Below are 16458 nucleotides of genomic sequence, written 5' to 3'. Positions count from 1 at the left end.
ACAACAAGAGGCGCAAACGCGGAGATGTGTTGGGCATACATACATATATATAGACAGTTAGTAGTAATGTTGATTATCATGTCAAAGTCGATGGGTCCATATAGACGACAGTTAGAAAGACAGTTCCAAAAGACTGTGTAACCTCGCCCATGCAGGCGGCGTCCTACACGGCACGGATAGGCAAGGAACGTCGTCGCATCACTTCAACCCCCAGAGTTTCGACTGTCCCCGCTCTATTCTTTGGGTTCTCTTTTCCAAAACGCGGGGTCATCCGTCTCGCAGGGGTGGTGGGTCAGCAGTAGGTGTAAAGGTGGTTAGCAGACCAGCTCGCTCGGAAACCAGTCGACCATTGCCCAACAAGCCCGAGATGCCCGAGAACGTCGCGTTTCTCTTTCTTCCAAGAATCCCAACAGCTTTTCTACCTCCCGCGTCAGGGCGAGACGAACCAGGCGCGTCAGGCAAAGGCAGCGCCGCCGCCGCCGCCGCCCCTCCAACCCCAAAAAGGTGAAAGCCTCACTCCTCCTCACAGGCCCCCCTGCTGAAAAGCCTCTTTGGTTTTCCGTTTGTCATGTAAACTGCCCATTCGATGGAAATATGCTCATCACGTAACCGGTGGTACAGATAATGCCATTTACCCTGGGTAATTGAACAGGGACAAAAAGCATGAGCAAGGAATGCGTCCTCTTGCTAGCTTGCTAGCAAACTCCTTACGTACAAAAAGGACGCTTCGTCCCTTTGCTCTCGCCTCTTATGATCGTCCCTCCCCGCGCTATCCTTTTCCCCATCTGCCCCGCCCTCCTCCCTGACCTACCCACAGCTAGTACTGCTCGGCTCTTTGATGGCTCGGCTCGAACGCGCACGTACAGTTAGTCTGTAAAGAAGGGACCATGGGTCATTCGACAACTACAGCGATGTAAATGTTGTCAAAATTGAATCTTCATTCCTGTCTCGACTCTCTTTCTTCTTCTCGACTATGGCTTGCTTCGTGTGCAGACCTATCTGCGGATGGACATTGCGGCAGAGGTATCGCTGAGCAACAAAAGAGAGAAAAAAAACACCATCAAAACAATCATGCCATGACCTCGGGCGCATTCCCCCGCCCTGGTTTATCTGACAATGAGATTCTGATATGAAACCCAGGCGGCATGGTGTGGTATCGATATCGGGACTGCGCCAACCCAATGGAAAACAAGGTCGAACATCGTTCATGAGCCGTCGTACCTCCCCTGTACGGGCCTCGCGTCGCTGGACACGTTTCAATACACCGGAGCTCGATCGCCGCGTCCGCCTTGAACACCGGGGCTCGAGTCCCATGGCCCGGGTGATCGTACCGGCGGCACCCGTATGTTCCGGATGGCAGTGAAACCGGGGCCGAGATCCCGATCCTGGTCGCTGCTGGCCGCACTGCTCATCCCGCTGTTATTCGACATACCGCCACTGCTACTCGTTCTCGAATGGGAGAACCCTCGTGGACTAATGCTTCCAATACTCTCGCTGCCTCGTCGCGGCAGTTGCGGTATCGAGTTCTGTCGGATTGGCTGCGGCATAAGGTCGGCGTTGGGGCTATTCGACTGTATACGCAAGTGCGACATGCCAAAGTCCCAGCCGCCATACTGATGAACACAGTGAGGCTCCTTTATGTCGCAATATTTGGTCAACAATTGGTAGACTTGGGTTTGCACCTCGGCTGCTGAGGGTCTGTCCATGGGATTCGCCGATAGCATACGGGCAACAATGTGCATCAGAGGCACGATACCTCGGAATACGAGACCTCCGTCCGATTCAGAGACCTTCTTTGACGCCTCCTTTGCCAGTGTCGACATCCAGGACTCGACCTGCCCGAGGTTCTTGTGAAACGACGAATCCAGCACGGCACCCCCACGGCCGGGAGTCTTGTGTTTGGCAGCACGGTGCGCGGCAAAACTCTTCGTCGTCTTTTTGACGAGGAAGCTCATCAAGTCCAAGATGACACAGCCAAGAGAGAAAATGTCAGCCGCTTGCGGATTCAGATGCGGGTTAGGCGTGTTCAACATTGCGTTAGGACTGCCCGGATTGTCACTCCTAGGAATGGAGAAGTTGGTGTGCGTCTCTGGGGACGTCGATATCGCCATCGTTGCCATACGACCCAAAGGACTCGTCGGACCCCCTGTCGGACGAAACCACTGCTCAGGGGCCGCATAGTCGTATGACTCCCGATCGAACGAATTCTTGTCCGCGTAACCGGCCAAAACCTCGGTGTTTAGTCTCGTGAAATCCGAGTAGAAAATGTGGAGCTGGCTGGTGAAGAGTATAGAGGAAGGCTTAATGTTCCCATGGCAAAGTCTTCTGCTGTGAAGGTAGGCTAGGGTGTCAGCAAGACAGAGGATCCAGTTCATAACCGTCCGTCTTCGTTCCTTCTTGGGAATATTCTTGAAGTTGGAGGGCGTGTTGCCAAAGAAAGACTTCAAGTTAGAGTCGGTAGCAGGGGTGAAGAGGACATATGCTGCTCCGATCTGCGTGTATGACGCGTAGTACGAGACCAAGTGGTCATTCTGTATCCCCCTGATGCTGTTGATGATCTCAACGAACTCGCCTTTGGAGAGCTGGCCAAAGCCGTTACCGAGCGGGATGCGGCGTCGGTAAAAGACTGTACCAGGACAGTTGGGGAGGACGACCTTGTCAACCGAAGTATTCCCCGCCTGTCGACGCTCGACGACCTCGAGGGGAATGATTTCGTTTTCATTGAAAACGACGTGGTCGCCTCGTTGAAAAGGCTTCAGCAAGTAGGTGAACTGGCGAGTAAAAAACTTGCGCTCAAGCTTGTCATCCTTTTGGGCCGTCAACCTGAGCCGCTCGACATGTTCGGAGGAAATGGGTAGGTCGTGATCGTCCCATGAGTCGTCAACGATGCCGAATATCTGGTCTGGGATCTTGAGGTCGACGAGGATCAAGAAGATGCGCTTGGCCTTGTTGTTGATCCAGTCCCAGTACGTCTCATCCGTCAAGCCGTCACCAAAAGCTAGCGGTTGGCCTAAGCGCTCGATCTCCTCTGGTAGAAGGTACTGGCAGACGAATTGTCTCGTGACAGTAGCGTCAATTTTGGAAGCATCCCACCACTGACCCATGGTGCACGTTATCCAAATCCTGATATGGTCTCGTGATGGCCGGTCAGCCTTGCGGAGACGTCGGGTCAGCCGCGTGTCGCTGGCTCACGGGCTCAATGTTCCACTTGGTGTAGGCGTGGGTTGCTTCGCGCAGTTGCTGGCCCCTGAAATGCGGTGACGTGCCTGCCGTCTAGGACGCTGACGACACTGGCTGCATTACCGCGTGCCTCAAAGCCCGGGTTCTTGCGAAGAGAGGCAGCCGAAAAGTCGGGATGTGGGAGCTGAAAGCTAAGACCTGAGAACTGCGAAAAGTCCAGCAGGAGATTATTGGGAGAGTGAGAGGTTTATGTTTGAGACGAAGCAAATCAAATTGGTACTGGACGGGAACGGAATTATTTTCATGGGGTCAGAGGAAGTGTCGGGTTGGTGGTCAGTTCCATGTCGAGCCCGTCCGTCCACGTCTGCTTACATGTTCGGGCACCTTTAGTTAAAGAGAGAAGGCAGCTTACCCTTACCTTTACCGTCGCGGCACACCCTCGTACCCCGTCTCGCAAAGACGTAAGCAGAGGTACTTTGTCTCTGTCCCTCGTGGACCCCAACACTCGTCTACAATTGCCCAGTATCAGCAAGTCCACACACCCAGGATGGGGCGTTTTTGGCTTTTGCCCTTGGGGACGCAGCGGGCGGCATAGCGGGGGCAAGGTTGGCAACACCCTAGTAACAGAAGGCGAAGAAGGCCCCGGCGTACGGCGTGCGGGCGCAAGCGCGGTTGCATGAGCCTTCAGTCTCATTCTCGCGTGCCCTCCCCCCGTCTGCGTCTTCTAGTTGGAGAAGGGGGGGGGGGAGATCGAGGTCTGCGGGACAGTTGTACATGTACCCGAACCCTGTCCCCTACTCGCAAGCCTGCCGCTGCCGTGGTGGTGAAAGATCGATCCCCTGAGTCTCCAAAGTTGTCGTTACTTTGTCGGCACTCTTAGGATGGGGAACTCTGAGCTTATGGCTCGCATGACGTGATATGCTCATTGGCCGGGCGCGGCAAGATAGGAAACCTTCGAGTCCGAGAGTGATGGTTGTCCCAAAGCTATCTTTCCCGTGTTGGCTAACCTGGAGTCCGTCGTCTATTCGGCAAAAAGCGCCAAATATCGCTTTGGCAGCCCGACAGGCACATTTCGCTCGCGGCATCCCGCGAGCACCCGGGGTGCATGGCGTTGTACACTGACATAGCCTCTTGGACGATGTCCCCATGCTGTGCGAGCTTACAATGAAGGCATCCAAGGCGTGCGTTGGCGTCGACTGAAATGTATGTAGAATGCACGCGACATCATTGATGCTCGTCGTCGCATCAGGTCATCGCCCAACCAACGTGCTCCCTAATTCTCGCACTTCGCATCTCGCACCTCGCACCTCGCACCTCGCAACTCGTACTTGGTACCCGAGACCCTGAGGCGACCCCTCTATCAGGGGTTTAGCTAGCCAACGTCATGGCTCGCAGCGCGCAGCGAGAGCGATGGTGGGGTATCCCCTAAGGATGAACTGTGGTTGGTAGGTAGGGGTTGCTGAGAGAAACCCCCACTCGAAGGCATGTCTTTTTTGAATGTGAGCTTCAGGCCGTTTTCTTGTCTCGTATGCGTCCGCCTCAAAGATGGAGAAGTCTCTGGTTCATTGCGCGACAAGAAGTAAGAGTGGCAGCGGGTCGAGAAGGGCGCACGGCGTGACCTGGCCTGTCTTGGAGGGGAAACATGCTCGTAGGCTCCGTGAACAGGCTTCGGCGAGCCAACAGACAAATGGGAGCATCGCGCTGCGCAGACGAGCGGGCGTTTTCGAAGTCTGGCCGCCGGGAGAGCGGAGGTTCAACCGGTGGACACCGGCAGGCTGGCTCATTACCAGGCAAGCCGCAAGCCGCAAGCCAAGATTTTCCAATTGGTTCTTACAGTCCACACACTCTTTTGCGAGAGGGCCGGTTCATTCAGGCTCCCCAGGCGCTTGGATACTCGCTGTCTTGGCCAAACCCTGGTCACAGCAGATTCTGGGGAGCACACGAGGTGGTAAACGAGCCGTCGTGCAGTCTTGTGGTTGAGTGAGTGCCCGTATCCTTTGCATCAGAGAGGTACTGCGGGCGACGAGGTTGGCCAAGTGCAGATTTTCCATTTGGAGCATGGCCTCACCTCATCACGATTTACCGAGCGGCACCATGTTCGTTTCATAACCGGCGAGTGTCTCTAGGCTGTGCTGATTGGGCGCTTGCGCGCGTAGGATGACATGACTTGTGTCCGAGTTGCGGTCGGGAGTGAAGGATTGTGATGCAGAAATGAAGTGCCAGGATGACAGTCGGGGTGTCAGGCTTCGACGTCCGCCGGCCGGTGTCAGTAGAGATGTCGGCTTGCTCGACGGGTGGGGGAAAGGAAGCGGGGATGTCTGGAGGCTGCTGCTGCTGCAGCTGCTGCAGCAGTGGAAGCTGGAATGCAGTGGTGGGGTCGGACTTGCTCCTCGTGCGTTCCCGAATCCCAAGTGAGTTCGAGAGGAAGGAATCTAAGTACAGGTACCTTACCTCGCTTATTACCTACAGCCGTTCACACTTTTGAATTTGTGGATTTATGGATACCGTATCCTACAAACAACAAGAGCTCTGCTATCGCGGCTGCCCTTGACACTAGGTGTACCGAGTTGGCTATCCTCCATTCGTAATCGCGATCGCCAGATCTGTCCCAGGCTCTCGGGCTGAGCTCTTGTCCGTCTTCAAGTTCCTTATCTCAACTTCTTCTTCCAGGCTCGATGCAGATCCAAAGTGAGCAGGGGCATACGGGAACCTGGAAGAACCAGATCAAGCCATGAACTTCCAGCTCTCACTGGATCTGCTGTCTCTCTGTGTAGAATTGTGCTTTCCCACAGGCCCAGCCGACGCTCACCCTGGTGGCGATCCCCCGGATTCGTTGACATCTGCCGCCAGTAATACAGTATACACCTGCTGGATAGGCTGTCGCTTCTCACTGACGGTGGTGAATCGATCACACAAACTCCTCCCCGTGATCACAATTCATTGCGTAGGTAGCAAACCGCTGCTTGGAGAAATACGAAGCGTGGTCTATCCGTGCGGATACCTGAATTGCGTCCACTCAGGATCAGGGCGAAACTCTGTCGCGCCCGCAAAGGCAGGCCTGCAAACGTCTCCCTGCACTATCCTCATCTGACATCTGACAAACAATGTAAAGGACCTGCAACGAACATATGTAGCACCGAGAGTCTAATGTACGTGCCCACCTCATGCTTGCAAGGTGCTAAACTTTTTTGCACTAGTTCCCTCTGTAGTCGGATCTGGAGTCTGTTGCTGAAAGGTAGGGCCTAGGCTGGCCTTGGAGAGGGACCGGGTCCCAAAACTGACACAGCGTGGCCATTGCCCAAGCTTATCACCGCACCTTGCAAATCGTACACTTTTGCGGGAATCTTGAATCAGATAACACGAGGCTAGATCTGCTTCCCACTCGACAAAAATGGTGCCATTGTGTACAGACAACTTGGGGAGTGGAAAGCAGTTCGAGGCATGCTGTGCTACCTACAGCCAAGCAAAGTCTTGGTCCCCCTTGGCGGTGTCCAACGAAAAAGCCACCGAAATAAGTCGCCTCTCTCGATCATCGGCTATTGGCCCGCTGCAGATGTTGAAAAACGAAAGAAACGGGCGCTTTTGCGGGTGAGTAGTGTCACCGGCAAAGCATTTCGGCCAAGCATTTCGGCCATGCCACAAGTTCGCGCCACATGCCTTATCTACAGCCGTTGAGCTGATAGGAATTTACATTATGACAAGAGGATACTCTAATCAAAGACTAAAAAGATTTGTCGAAATCTGTGAAACGCAACGCTGTTTTCAAGGTCCCACGATCGAGGACACAATGTGCAACTCCTCGTGTACTCGAGCTCACCGTCTATTGGCTGCGGCGGATATCCAGCAATAGCAACTCTTCGGTCACCCAAAACGGCCAAGCGCGCAAGAGTCCGGAGAGCCGTGTTGATCTGAAGTTGGAACAATATCGGATCGAATGTTTGCAAAGGCAACATTAGGCGTCGCGACGAATGCTTTCTTAGCTCACTCGATGCGAAAACCCGAGCCTCTGAAGCGGCGTCAATAAGATTGAGCTGATTACTCAAAAGGTTGGCGATAGCTTTGCGCTACCTGACTGAGTGATGGGCCTTCCACCTGGCTCGTGTTGCGGATATGCTGCTGAGCCAAGAGCACGGCAGCAAACCATCCTTTGCAACTCTGTGCTTAGGTAATTCAGAATCTTGAGCTGCGGGCCCTGGTTATTGATCCAGTCAAAGTCGCTTCGCAGTCAACTCAGTAGACGCGGGTCCTCCCTAAGACTCCAACCAGCCGTCCGACATCAGTGTCCAGATGGAGCTTGTTACAATTTACCATTTACAGTTTTTGACATCGCGAGACAAGACTCGAATAGACTTGGTTGCCCAGACTTCAGAGGTGACGACGTCTGAGCGGCTCCTAATTCTGCTTCGAAATGATCAGTGCTCCGCGGTGGAGACCGTTGAACAGCTGCCCAGTTTCGGATTCACGGAGTGTTGAAGCTGACTGGTTCGGGCGATAGATGCGGCCTTCCCGCCTCGATGACGAGATAGACTAGTACTTCTTCTGCCGAGAGCTTTATATGTAAAATAAAGGTACCCTCGAAACAGTTGGAGTGCATGGGGCCCGGGTGATGAAGTGCCCCCGCAAAGCCCCAAGCTTCCGGACCAGGGAGACTTGAGGCTACGACATCTCAACTCTAAACACGTAACGTGGCTGGCATCCCGCTGTTGGAACTGGGAGCATCACCTACGCCTTCTCTTCCAACCGACGGTGCCGAGACGCACTCCGCAGCATGGCCTCTTGAAAGGCCTCCAATCTTTTATATTCCCTTCGAAACCGTGCGACAGATTCAAAGGAAAAAACCGACAGACTCTAATTAATCACTTACCTTTTGGCGTGATCCACCGCCAAAATGCCCGACTCGATCGATGCTCCGCTGATGGCCGGCCGACAGGACCGGGACGACGAGCTCGACTACCGGGACGCGGACGAGGAGGCCGACGTGCTACCGGCTTCCATGAAGCATGCACGCCAATCGGGCCCGAGCATCTTTGTATGGCTTCTCACTTTTGCTGCCGGCATCAGCGGATTGTTGTTTGGATGTGAGTTGCGGCCAAATTCAGCCGCCGCGGCAGAAGACAATAAATGCTGACCAAAGGTTTCTCGCAGATGATACGGGCGTAATATCAGCAACACTCGTCAAGATCGACACCTCACTATCGAACCGAGTCCTCACTACATTCGACAAGTCAATTATAACCTCCAGCACCGCGCTCTTCGCGCTCCTCGTCTCCCCCTTTTCCTCCATCGTCGCCGATGCGCTGGGCCGCAAGCGCGTCATCTTCGTCGCCGACATCCTCTTCATCCTCGGCGCTCTGACGCAGGCGTGGGCCGGTACGGTCACGTCGATGGTGATAGGGCGGTCAATCGTCGGCCTAGCCGTCGGAGCCGCCAGCTTCGTCGTCCCCCTGTACATTGCCGAGCTGGCGCCCGCTAGCCACCGCGGCCGGCTTGTGACGATGAACGTCCTGTTCATCACACTGGGCCAGGTGGTCGCGTACATCATCGGCTGGGCTTTCGCCGAGTACGGCGACCAGTCGACGGGGTGGCGCTGGATGGTTGGTCTAGGGGCGCTCCCCGCGGCTCTGCAGTGCTCGATCCTCGTGCTCATGCCCGAGTCCCCACGCTGGTTGGTCATGGTGGGCCAGTCGCTCAAGGCCAAGAAGGTCGTCGAGAGAGTGCTGGGAAACACCGTCGGCGGCATGAGGAATGCCGAGGCGGTCATCAAGGAGATTGAAATCGAAATCAGGGAGGAGAGGGAAGTCATGAGGCGGGAGGGGTCGCCGCGCATGGAGTGGTGGGGAGGCTGGCAAGAGCTCTTCTCCGTCGGGAGAAACAAGCGCGCGTTGGTCATTACTTGCTTGCTTCAGGGCTTGCAACAGCTGTGTGGCTTCAACTCGCTCATGTACTTCTCGGCGACCATCTTCAAGATGGTGGGGTTCGGCACGCCCACACTCACTGCCATGAGCGTAGCGGTCACCAACTTCATCTTCACGGTGGCGGCGTTGTGCCTCATCGACCGCATCGGAAGACGCAAGATCCTGCTCTATTCCCTGCCGTTCATGATTGCGGGCCTGATGCTCTCCGCATATGGCTTCTCCTTCGTTGACCTACGCCCGGAAACAGCGGCGGCTTCCGAGGGCGGCACGGGAGAGGGAGCGGCCACAGACAGGGGAGCGGCGGTCTTGATTCTTGTCAGCATCATGGGATATGTTGCAGCGTACGCGCTGGGACTGGGCAATGTGCCATGGATGCAGAGCGAGCTGTTCCCGTTGGCAGTGCGGTCAATCGGCAGCGGAGTGTCTACCGCGACGAACTGGGGCGCCAACTTTGTTGTCGGCCTGACGTTTCTCCCGCTTATGGACGCGCTGAGCCCGTCGTGGACGTTTGTACTCTACGCGCTGATATGCTTGGTAGGATACGGATTAATCTGGCGCATCTATCCTGAGACGTCAGGGTTGAGCTTGGAGGAGGCGACGAATCTATTAGAGAACGGATGGGGAGTCCGACGATAGCCTCGCATTGCCGGGACCTGCATGGTGCAAACGGGAACCCTTGTCATCTAACGAAGGGGAATCTCCTAGTTTTTATTTTTATTTTTATTTTTTACATACTTGGATCTTCAGCGAATCATACGGCCAATTTCACTTCAAAATGAGTTCCCTGTAGTGTGTTCGTGCGGCTAGAGGAAAAATCTGATGTACGGATACAGCGTACCATGTATCAAAAGAAAACTACCTTACTACGTACAATGTATGTAGAAACTAGAGAAGTGGGGGGGGCCATAACGCGTTCTAGACTTTTCTGGAATGCCATCGTGTGTGAGTGGAGAACCCAGCCAATTCGGGTTATTTTGTCTCTTTATAGGTTTCTCCTGTACTCCGACGGCTCCGCGGGGACGACTGAGGGCGGAAGGCGGCAAGAAGCGGCATTGGGCTTCGTTGGGCTTCGGCGAGAGGGGCTACAATAGTCGCCGAGGCCGCGGCCCTCGGGGGAAAAGGTGTGGATGGAGAAATGAGATATTGGGGCGTCTACGCGGCCTGGGATCCACGTTCATCCTCCTCAAGGGATTAAGACCAATTTAACAGTAAATCCGTGGCCCCTTTTCTTTTGTGATTGATGGGGGTTTCTCTTTTTTTCCTGGCAAGTTTTGCTTGTTTGTTTGCTCTTCTGTTCCCGACCATCCTGAAGCATCCCTCAATGACCGAAATAGGGGCGTTTCCAAACCATCCCGCGTGCGATGCTGATGGTGGTCTAAGGTAGGTAGTCGTCCGGCGCCCTAGACACGTACGGACTCGGACAGACGCCGAGGACATTTAGCTGCACACGGCCGGGGATGCCGTGGCGTTCCACAGTTTTTTAAGCCAGTGCGGCAGGAAGTGGCAGACGGACGCAAGGTGACGTTTAAGGCTGATAACTGAAGCGGTGCGTTGGTGGCCCCGAAAAGCGCGGGGCCGAGGGGAAAGAGTCTCTGAGACTCGAGGGGCACCTTGGCGACTGGAATGGAACAAATTGAGACAAGGTGGAGTCAATTGCCAGAGTATCAAGCTATTTTCCCTCCGTCGTCAGTCTTCCCTCTCACTGGGATCCCTACATCGCGAGTCGCGACTTCGGGCTGGGCTTATCTCCTCACGAAAAGTCTGAGGTTCAGCCCCAGTGACATCATACCGGGCTTTAACCTTCTCCCACATTTGTAAGGTATCATGTTTTCGTCGGATCCGACCGGTTAGCAAAAACTCTAGTTAATTGGCTCCCCGGGTCGTTACTGCTAAAGGTCGGTAGAGGAAGATCATTGTAAACTCTGATTCGCTGCGTACCTACCTAGTGTATGGCGCACTGCTTTGCTCGAGCCTTTTAGAGGACAGTGATGTGCCGAAACTTTGCGAAAAGTTCGATTGACGGTTCCTTCCAGAATGGATTTCAGGGATTGGATGATAAAAGTCTAAATCCACAGTCTCCTCTAATGTTGAGAAAGTGACTAAGAACGAACTGCATTTGTAAGAAATTTCGTGCAGCATCTCGAATTTGTAACAACACTGCCTCACTAGGCCAAGTCGATCCTGGGCGACCGGGTCAGACCTTCAGGCACATCAGGGAAGGGGAAAAAAAAAAAGCTGTGACAAACCAAAGGCGAACCCCACCTGCCCATCGATCCCTCGGCTGGGTTCCACCGTTCCATCAGCAATTCCCAGGTTGTAGTGCCGGCTACCGCCTCCGGCCCCGTCCGGGCCCACTTGCCTTTCCTCCTTTTTGTACGAGGTAGTGCCTGGGCCACACCCTTTTCACTCGGCTCGTGTCGTCGCTCATTTTTTTCCTTGCTGGTGATGCCGAACTTTTTGCCGCCGAGATGTTATGGGGGAGTAAAAGTTGAGGTAACTGCTGACTTCTTGCCGAACTTTGTATGGGCAAAGGGAAAAATTCTAACCCAAACAGGTATCCGTAAAGAAGAAGAAGAAGGGAAAAGAAAACCAAAACCGAGCAGGCATGCCCGCCACGGATTCTCCATGGATCTCTTTTGGGCCCCCCCAAGTGGGACTCTGCCGACCCATTTGCTACCTCACCTTACCTTAGCACTCAGTCCTCACATTCTTTCCCCCTTGGCTTGGTCACCCGGGAGATGTATCGGCTCCCATCAGCTGAAAGCAGAGTCATTCATACCCTACTTGGCAAATTTGATTTTTTTTCTGCTTCGCCCTCGTCTGCTATGATCTACTTGTACCGTCTCCATGCATAGTACCTCGCCTCGGACTTAACGCACCCATTGTCCATCGTCCGCTTATTACACACCCGCTCTCTCAACCCATTTCCTCACTAATACATTGCTTCCATCTGGACTGATCTTTCGTCTTCCAACCCTTCCCCTCATATATCTCTGGATCATACAACACCCAGATAATTCATTATTCATAAGACGAAAGGGCCACCCACTCGCCTGATCGTGTGTCTATCATCTCCAGTTTATACCCCTTCCTACATCGACGCGCTCTCTCCCCCCCATTGCCCCCGTTCTAGAACTCGGGAGGCGGCCTACATCATCTTGCCGGCCCTTTATTCCACATTACACTAGGTTGACGTAGCGAGTCAGCGGCGCCGGCTTCATCATAGCTCCAAGCTACTTGTCAGCACAACGCAGCATTGCATGAGCTCTTTGCTCCAGTACTCGGCGCCCAAGACATCCTCTGTCCATTGACGTTATATACGTACAGCCTGATCTGTAGTAAAACACCCTGATCCGTTCTTCACCTCATTGAAGTATCTTCAGCAGCATCAACATCTCACAAAACACCCAAACATCCACACATCGACATCGTTCAACAATGGCAATGGACGAAGTCGACCGTGAAATCGCGGAAGCCGAGCGCGCCGCGTCCCCAAACCGCTACCACGGCCGCGAAAGCCACGAGATCGAAAGGGTCCTCTCCGCTTCCTCCTCCTCAACCTCCTCTACGGCCTCGCACACTGGTGATCGCGCCGCAGCATATCGCACCGGCAGCGGCATCAGCCGCGTCTCGACCCAGAATGACCTCGAGCGTCACCCGACGGCGCTGAGCCGCATCGCGACCGCTCGCAGCCAGCACTCCAACACCGTCGGCCGCAGCATCAAGAGCAGGGAGTCGAGGAGGCCTCTGCCGGCCATGGGCGCCGGCAAGCCCTACCCCCCGCCTCTGCCAGAGCAGGAGGACTACGTTGTGGAATTTGATGGACCGGAGGATCCTCTACACGCGCAAAATTGGCCGATCAAGAAGAAGTAAGTCGCAAATATCATTGTCATGCAATTGTCAAGTTTTGTCAAAGACGTGACCTGGGGCGATGGTAACTGACATGTCTTGGCCCGCAGGTTGCTTACAGCCGCAATGCTTGGCTACACCACGATGACGTCGGCCTTCACCTCGAGTATCTTTTCAGCAGCGACCCAAATCATCGCAACAGAATACAACGTCTCCGCCACTGTCGGCACCCTTGGCGTCTCATTCTACGTCCTGGGTTTCGCGTTTGGCCCGACCCTGTGGGCACCCCTTTCCGAGTTGAGGGGCCGCAGACTACCCCTGGTCCTGTCCATGTTCGGCTTCTCCATCTTCACAATCAGCTGCGCCGTCGCCAAGGACCTACAGACGATCCTGATATGCCGTTTCTTCGCTGGCTTCTTCGGCGCGTGTCCCCTAGCCGTCGTCGCCGCCGTCTTCTCCGATATGTTTGACAACCGCACGCGTGGTACCGCCATTACCGTCTTCTCCATGGCTGTCTTCACCGGCCCTCTCCTAGCCCCCTTCATCGGCGGCTTCATCGTCGAGTCGTACCTCGGATGGCGCTGGACCGAGTACATCCCCTCATTCATGGGCTTCCTCGCCTTCTTCCTCGACCTGATCTTCCTGGAGGAGACGTACCCGCCCGTCATCCTCGTCAGCAAGGCCTCGGAGCTGCGCCGCCGCACACGCAACTGGGGCATCCACGCCAAGCAGGAGGAAATCGAAGTCGACTTGAAGGAGCTGGTCAACAAGAACTTCTCTCGTCCCATGCGCCTCCTCTTCGGCGAGCCCATCGTCACGGCCCTGTCGGTCTACATGGCCTTCATCTACGGACTGCTGTACCTCTTCCTGACGGCCTATCCTTTAGTTTTCCGCGGCGTTCACGGTTTCGGCGCCGGCCAATCGGGTCTCACCTTCTTCGGCATGATCACCGGCCAGCTCATCGCCGGCATCACCGTGCTCCTCCAGCAGCCGTGGTACCTGCGCAAGCTCAAGGCCAACAACGGCATCCCAATCCCCGAGTGGCGTCTGCCCAGCGTCATCGCGGGCGGCGTCTTCTTCGCCATCGGCATCTTCTGGTTCGGATGGTCTGGGTACCGCCGCGACATCCACTGGATCGTTCCCACACTCAGCGGCCTCTTCACCGGCTTCGGCCTCATGTCCATCTTCCTCCAGGCGCTCAACTACCTCGTCGACGCTTACCTCATGTTCGCCGCCTCCGCCATTGCGGGAAATACCTTCCTCCGCTCCCTCTGCGGCGCTGGCTTCCCCCTCTTCGCCACCTACATGTTCAACGGCATGGGCATCCAATGGGCATCGACCCTCCTCGGCTGCGTCGCCATCGCTCTCATACCCATCCCCGTCATCTTTTACATTTGGGGCCACAAGATCCGCGCCAGATCCGCCTATGCCCCGACCTTTGCCGCTCCCGCCGACGAGCCCGAGGACGAGTTGCCCGAGCCGCTTGCCAACGGGCATACCAGCCACCACCAGGACAGCGAAAAGCCGCCGTCCATTGCCGCGATGGAAGCAAGCAGAGCTAGGACGAGCGGCGACAAGGCTGAGAATGCCGTGTGAAGAACCGAACATCAATCATCACCGTCAAAAACAGAACCCTTCCCCCCAACATCTTGCGATTCTCTCTCGTATGTCCAGACACGAATCTGTCTCTTTATGTGGTCTCTGGAGTTTGATGATACCATTGGAAAAAAGTTGAGCTGGTTTTTTTGGGCATTTCATCTCTTGTTTAAAGATGCTTATGACAGCGTCGTTCATCTGATACCACCTCTCTTGTGCCTACCAAAAACCTTAGCGTAGCTTTTACGATTAATTACAAACCCACTTAATACTCAAAGCAATGATTAAGCTTATCTAAACAAAAACATGTTCAAATTTTTTTTCCCCGATAATATGCTCGTGCTCTTCAACCGTGGACATGTTTGCAAGAGCTAAAACCGGATTCCTCTTCATCCTGGTAGCTATCGGCCGGCACGTTAATCTAGCCGCCTTATGCCAAGTCCCCGCAAATCGGCATTGCACTCTACCTTGGTGTCGGCCCCTGCATCCGCGTCTTCGGCTGCCATTCGCAGGGCGCGGTGACATGACCCGATGCGGCAGGTCAAACGATGCGGATCCTGTCTCTGTCTATTTCTGTCCTTTCCAATTACCTACCTATTCTTCTGATTTAGATCTCGATGTGCTGAGTATCAGGAAAACCTATAACTATCCGCAGCTTTATTGCCAGGCTCGGATTTGCAGACTGTCGACATTCTTCAACGTAGGGAGTCCAGAGCCGACGACATGGACATTCTCTTGTCAACGGGCTGGGGATTATCACTTGTCTTTGCTTCTTTACGCTACGAGACTTGCTTACGCCGACGGGATGAAATGAGAGTGAGGGGAAATGGTGGCTGTGTTGATAAGGAGGTGGGAAGCTGTTAGTACCTAGTAACGAATCCTTTGACAATCTCGCCCGTCTCATGACACGAGGTGGGTTAAACGTTATATAGTTTGCCCATGTAGAGAATATTCCAAGTGCTATCGTTTGACCCCTTGAACCGACCCTTTGTTTACGGATGAGTTTGTGAAGCTTCCTCGTCCCAAGGCCAACTACGGAGTATTCAAATATAGGTAAGCGAATCGCACGTATGAAAACTGGTTAAGTAAGCAGCGCCATATCACCACCACTCCTCACTCGCACTACGTCTAACAGACAGAAGGGGGGAAGCCACCAACAACGTCAAATACGACTGACTCACTTATCGCAACGAGAATCAAGTAGTAGAATATTTCAAAGAAATGTCGACAGAAGAAGCCCCCAAAACGTCAAAGACGTACGATGCGAGCTGCCACTGCGGCAACATAAAGTTCTCTCTCACGCTCTCGCCGCCGCTGGAGGAAGGATATAAGGTCCTCAACTGCAACTGCTCCATCTGCCGGCGCAGCGGGTACCTGCTCATCTGTAAGTTTTGATCCAAGACGAGAGCCCGACGAGGTCTCATTACCAAAGCCCTTCCTTACCCCTCCCCCCCTTCCCCTGTCTCCCCGATTACGGCATATCCTTGAGGGGGCTATCAAGTACGCGACGTACATGTAACTGAACCTCTCATCTTTCAAAAGACCCCAAAAAACAAGACGTCACATGGCACGACGGCTCTCGCGAGCGGTGCACCAACTACCGCTTCAATACCAAGACCAAGGACCAGATGTTCTGCGGCGCCTGCGGATCGAGTTTGGGAATCGACTTTTTGAAGGAGGATTACTACGGGATAAGCGTACTGTCTCTCCCCTCCCCTCTTTGCGCTGCTTGTTCCTGTGAAGAATAGCTAATGAGAATGAGTAGGCACGTGCCCTCGACGGAATCGATCTCGATGCTCTTACATATAAGAAATTGGACGGCCTGAACAAAGTCTCACCGGCTCAGGACCTGTCCGGGTCGGGAGATAAGGAGGCGAGCACTTGAGGACCTCAAGATCTACAAACATCAAGTCTATCC

The 16458-nt window shown here is 54.4% G+C and overlaps 5 protein-coding genes across 5 annotated transcripts; 4 read left to right on the top strand and 1 right to left on the bottom strand.

Moving 5' to 3' along the window:
• Positions 1-1256: 1256 nt before the first annotated feature.
• CORC01_05446 (protein kinase) lies at positions 1257-3104 on the bottom strand (the record flags this gene model as incomplete). Its single annotated transcript, XM_022617089.1, has 1 exon — positions 1257-3104. One exon carries the CDS (start codon positions 3102-3104, stop codon positions 1257-1259), a length of 1848 nt encoding a protein of 615 aa, XP_022476314.1.
• A 1718-nt stretch (positions 3105-4822) lies between these two features.
• Positions 4823-5164, top strand: CORC01_05445 (uncharacterized protein; the record flags this gene model as incomplete). Its single annotated transcript, XM_022617088.1, has 1 exon — positions 4823-5164. The coding sequence occupies one exon, from the start codon at positions 4823-4825 to the stop codon at positions 5162-5164; it is 342 nt and encodes a 113-aa protein (XP_022476313.1).
• Positions 5165-8068: 2904 nt separating this feature from the next.
• CORC01_05444 (uncharacterized protein) lies at positions 8069-9731 on the top strand (the record flags this gene model as incomplete). The annotated part of the gene is made up of 2 exons (XM_022617087.1): positions 8069-8258; positions 8326-9731. The coding sequence occupies 2 exons, from the start codon at positions 8069-8071 to the stop codon at positions 9729-9731; spliced, it is 1596 nt and encodes a 531-aa protein (XP_022476312.1).
• A 2802-nt stretch (positions 9732-12533) lies between these two features.
• CORC01_05443 (major facilitator superfamily transporter) lies at positions 12534-14540 on the top strand (the record flags this gene model as incomplete). Its single annotated transcript, XM_022617086.1, has 2 exons — positions 12534-12964; positions 13055-14540. The coding sequence occupies 2 exons, from the start codon at positions 12534-12536 to the stop codon at positions 14538-14540; spliced, it is 1917 nt and encodes a 638-aa protein (XP_022476311.1).
• A 1221-nt stretch (positions 14541-15761) lies between these two features.
• CORC01_05442 (glutathione-dependent formaldehyde-activating enzyme) lies at positions 15762-16425 on the top strand (the record flags this gene model as incomplete). The annotated part of the gene is made up of 3 exons (XM_022617085.1): positions 15762-15924; positions 16083-16237; positions 16306-16425. 3 exons carry the CDS (start codon positions 15762-15764, stop codon positions 16423-16425), a joined length of 438 nt encoding a protein of 145 aa, XP_022476310.1.
• Between the last annotated feature and the right edge of the window lie 33 nt (positions 16426-16458).

The sequence above is a fragment of the Colletotrichum orchidophilum genome (assembly GCF_001831195.1).
Source record: "Colletotrichum orchidophilum strain IMI 309357 chromosome Unknown Scaffold_38.1, whole genome shotgun sequence".
Classification (NCBI taxonomy): Eukaryota; Fungi; Ascomycota; class Sordariomycetes; order Glomerellales; family Glomerellaceae; genus Colletotrichum; species Colletotrichum orchidophilum.
This window is presented reverse-complemented; position numbering and strand designations above follow the sequence as displayed.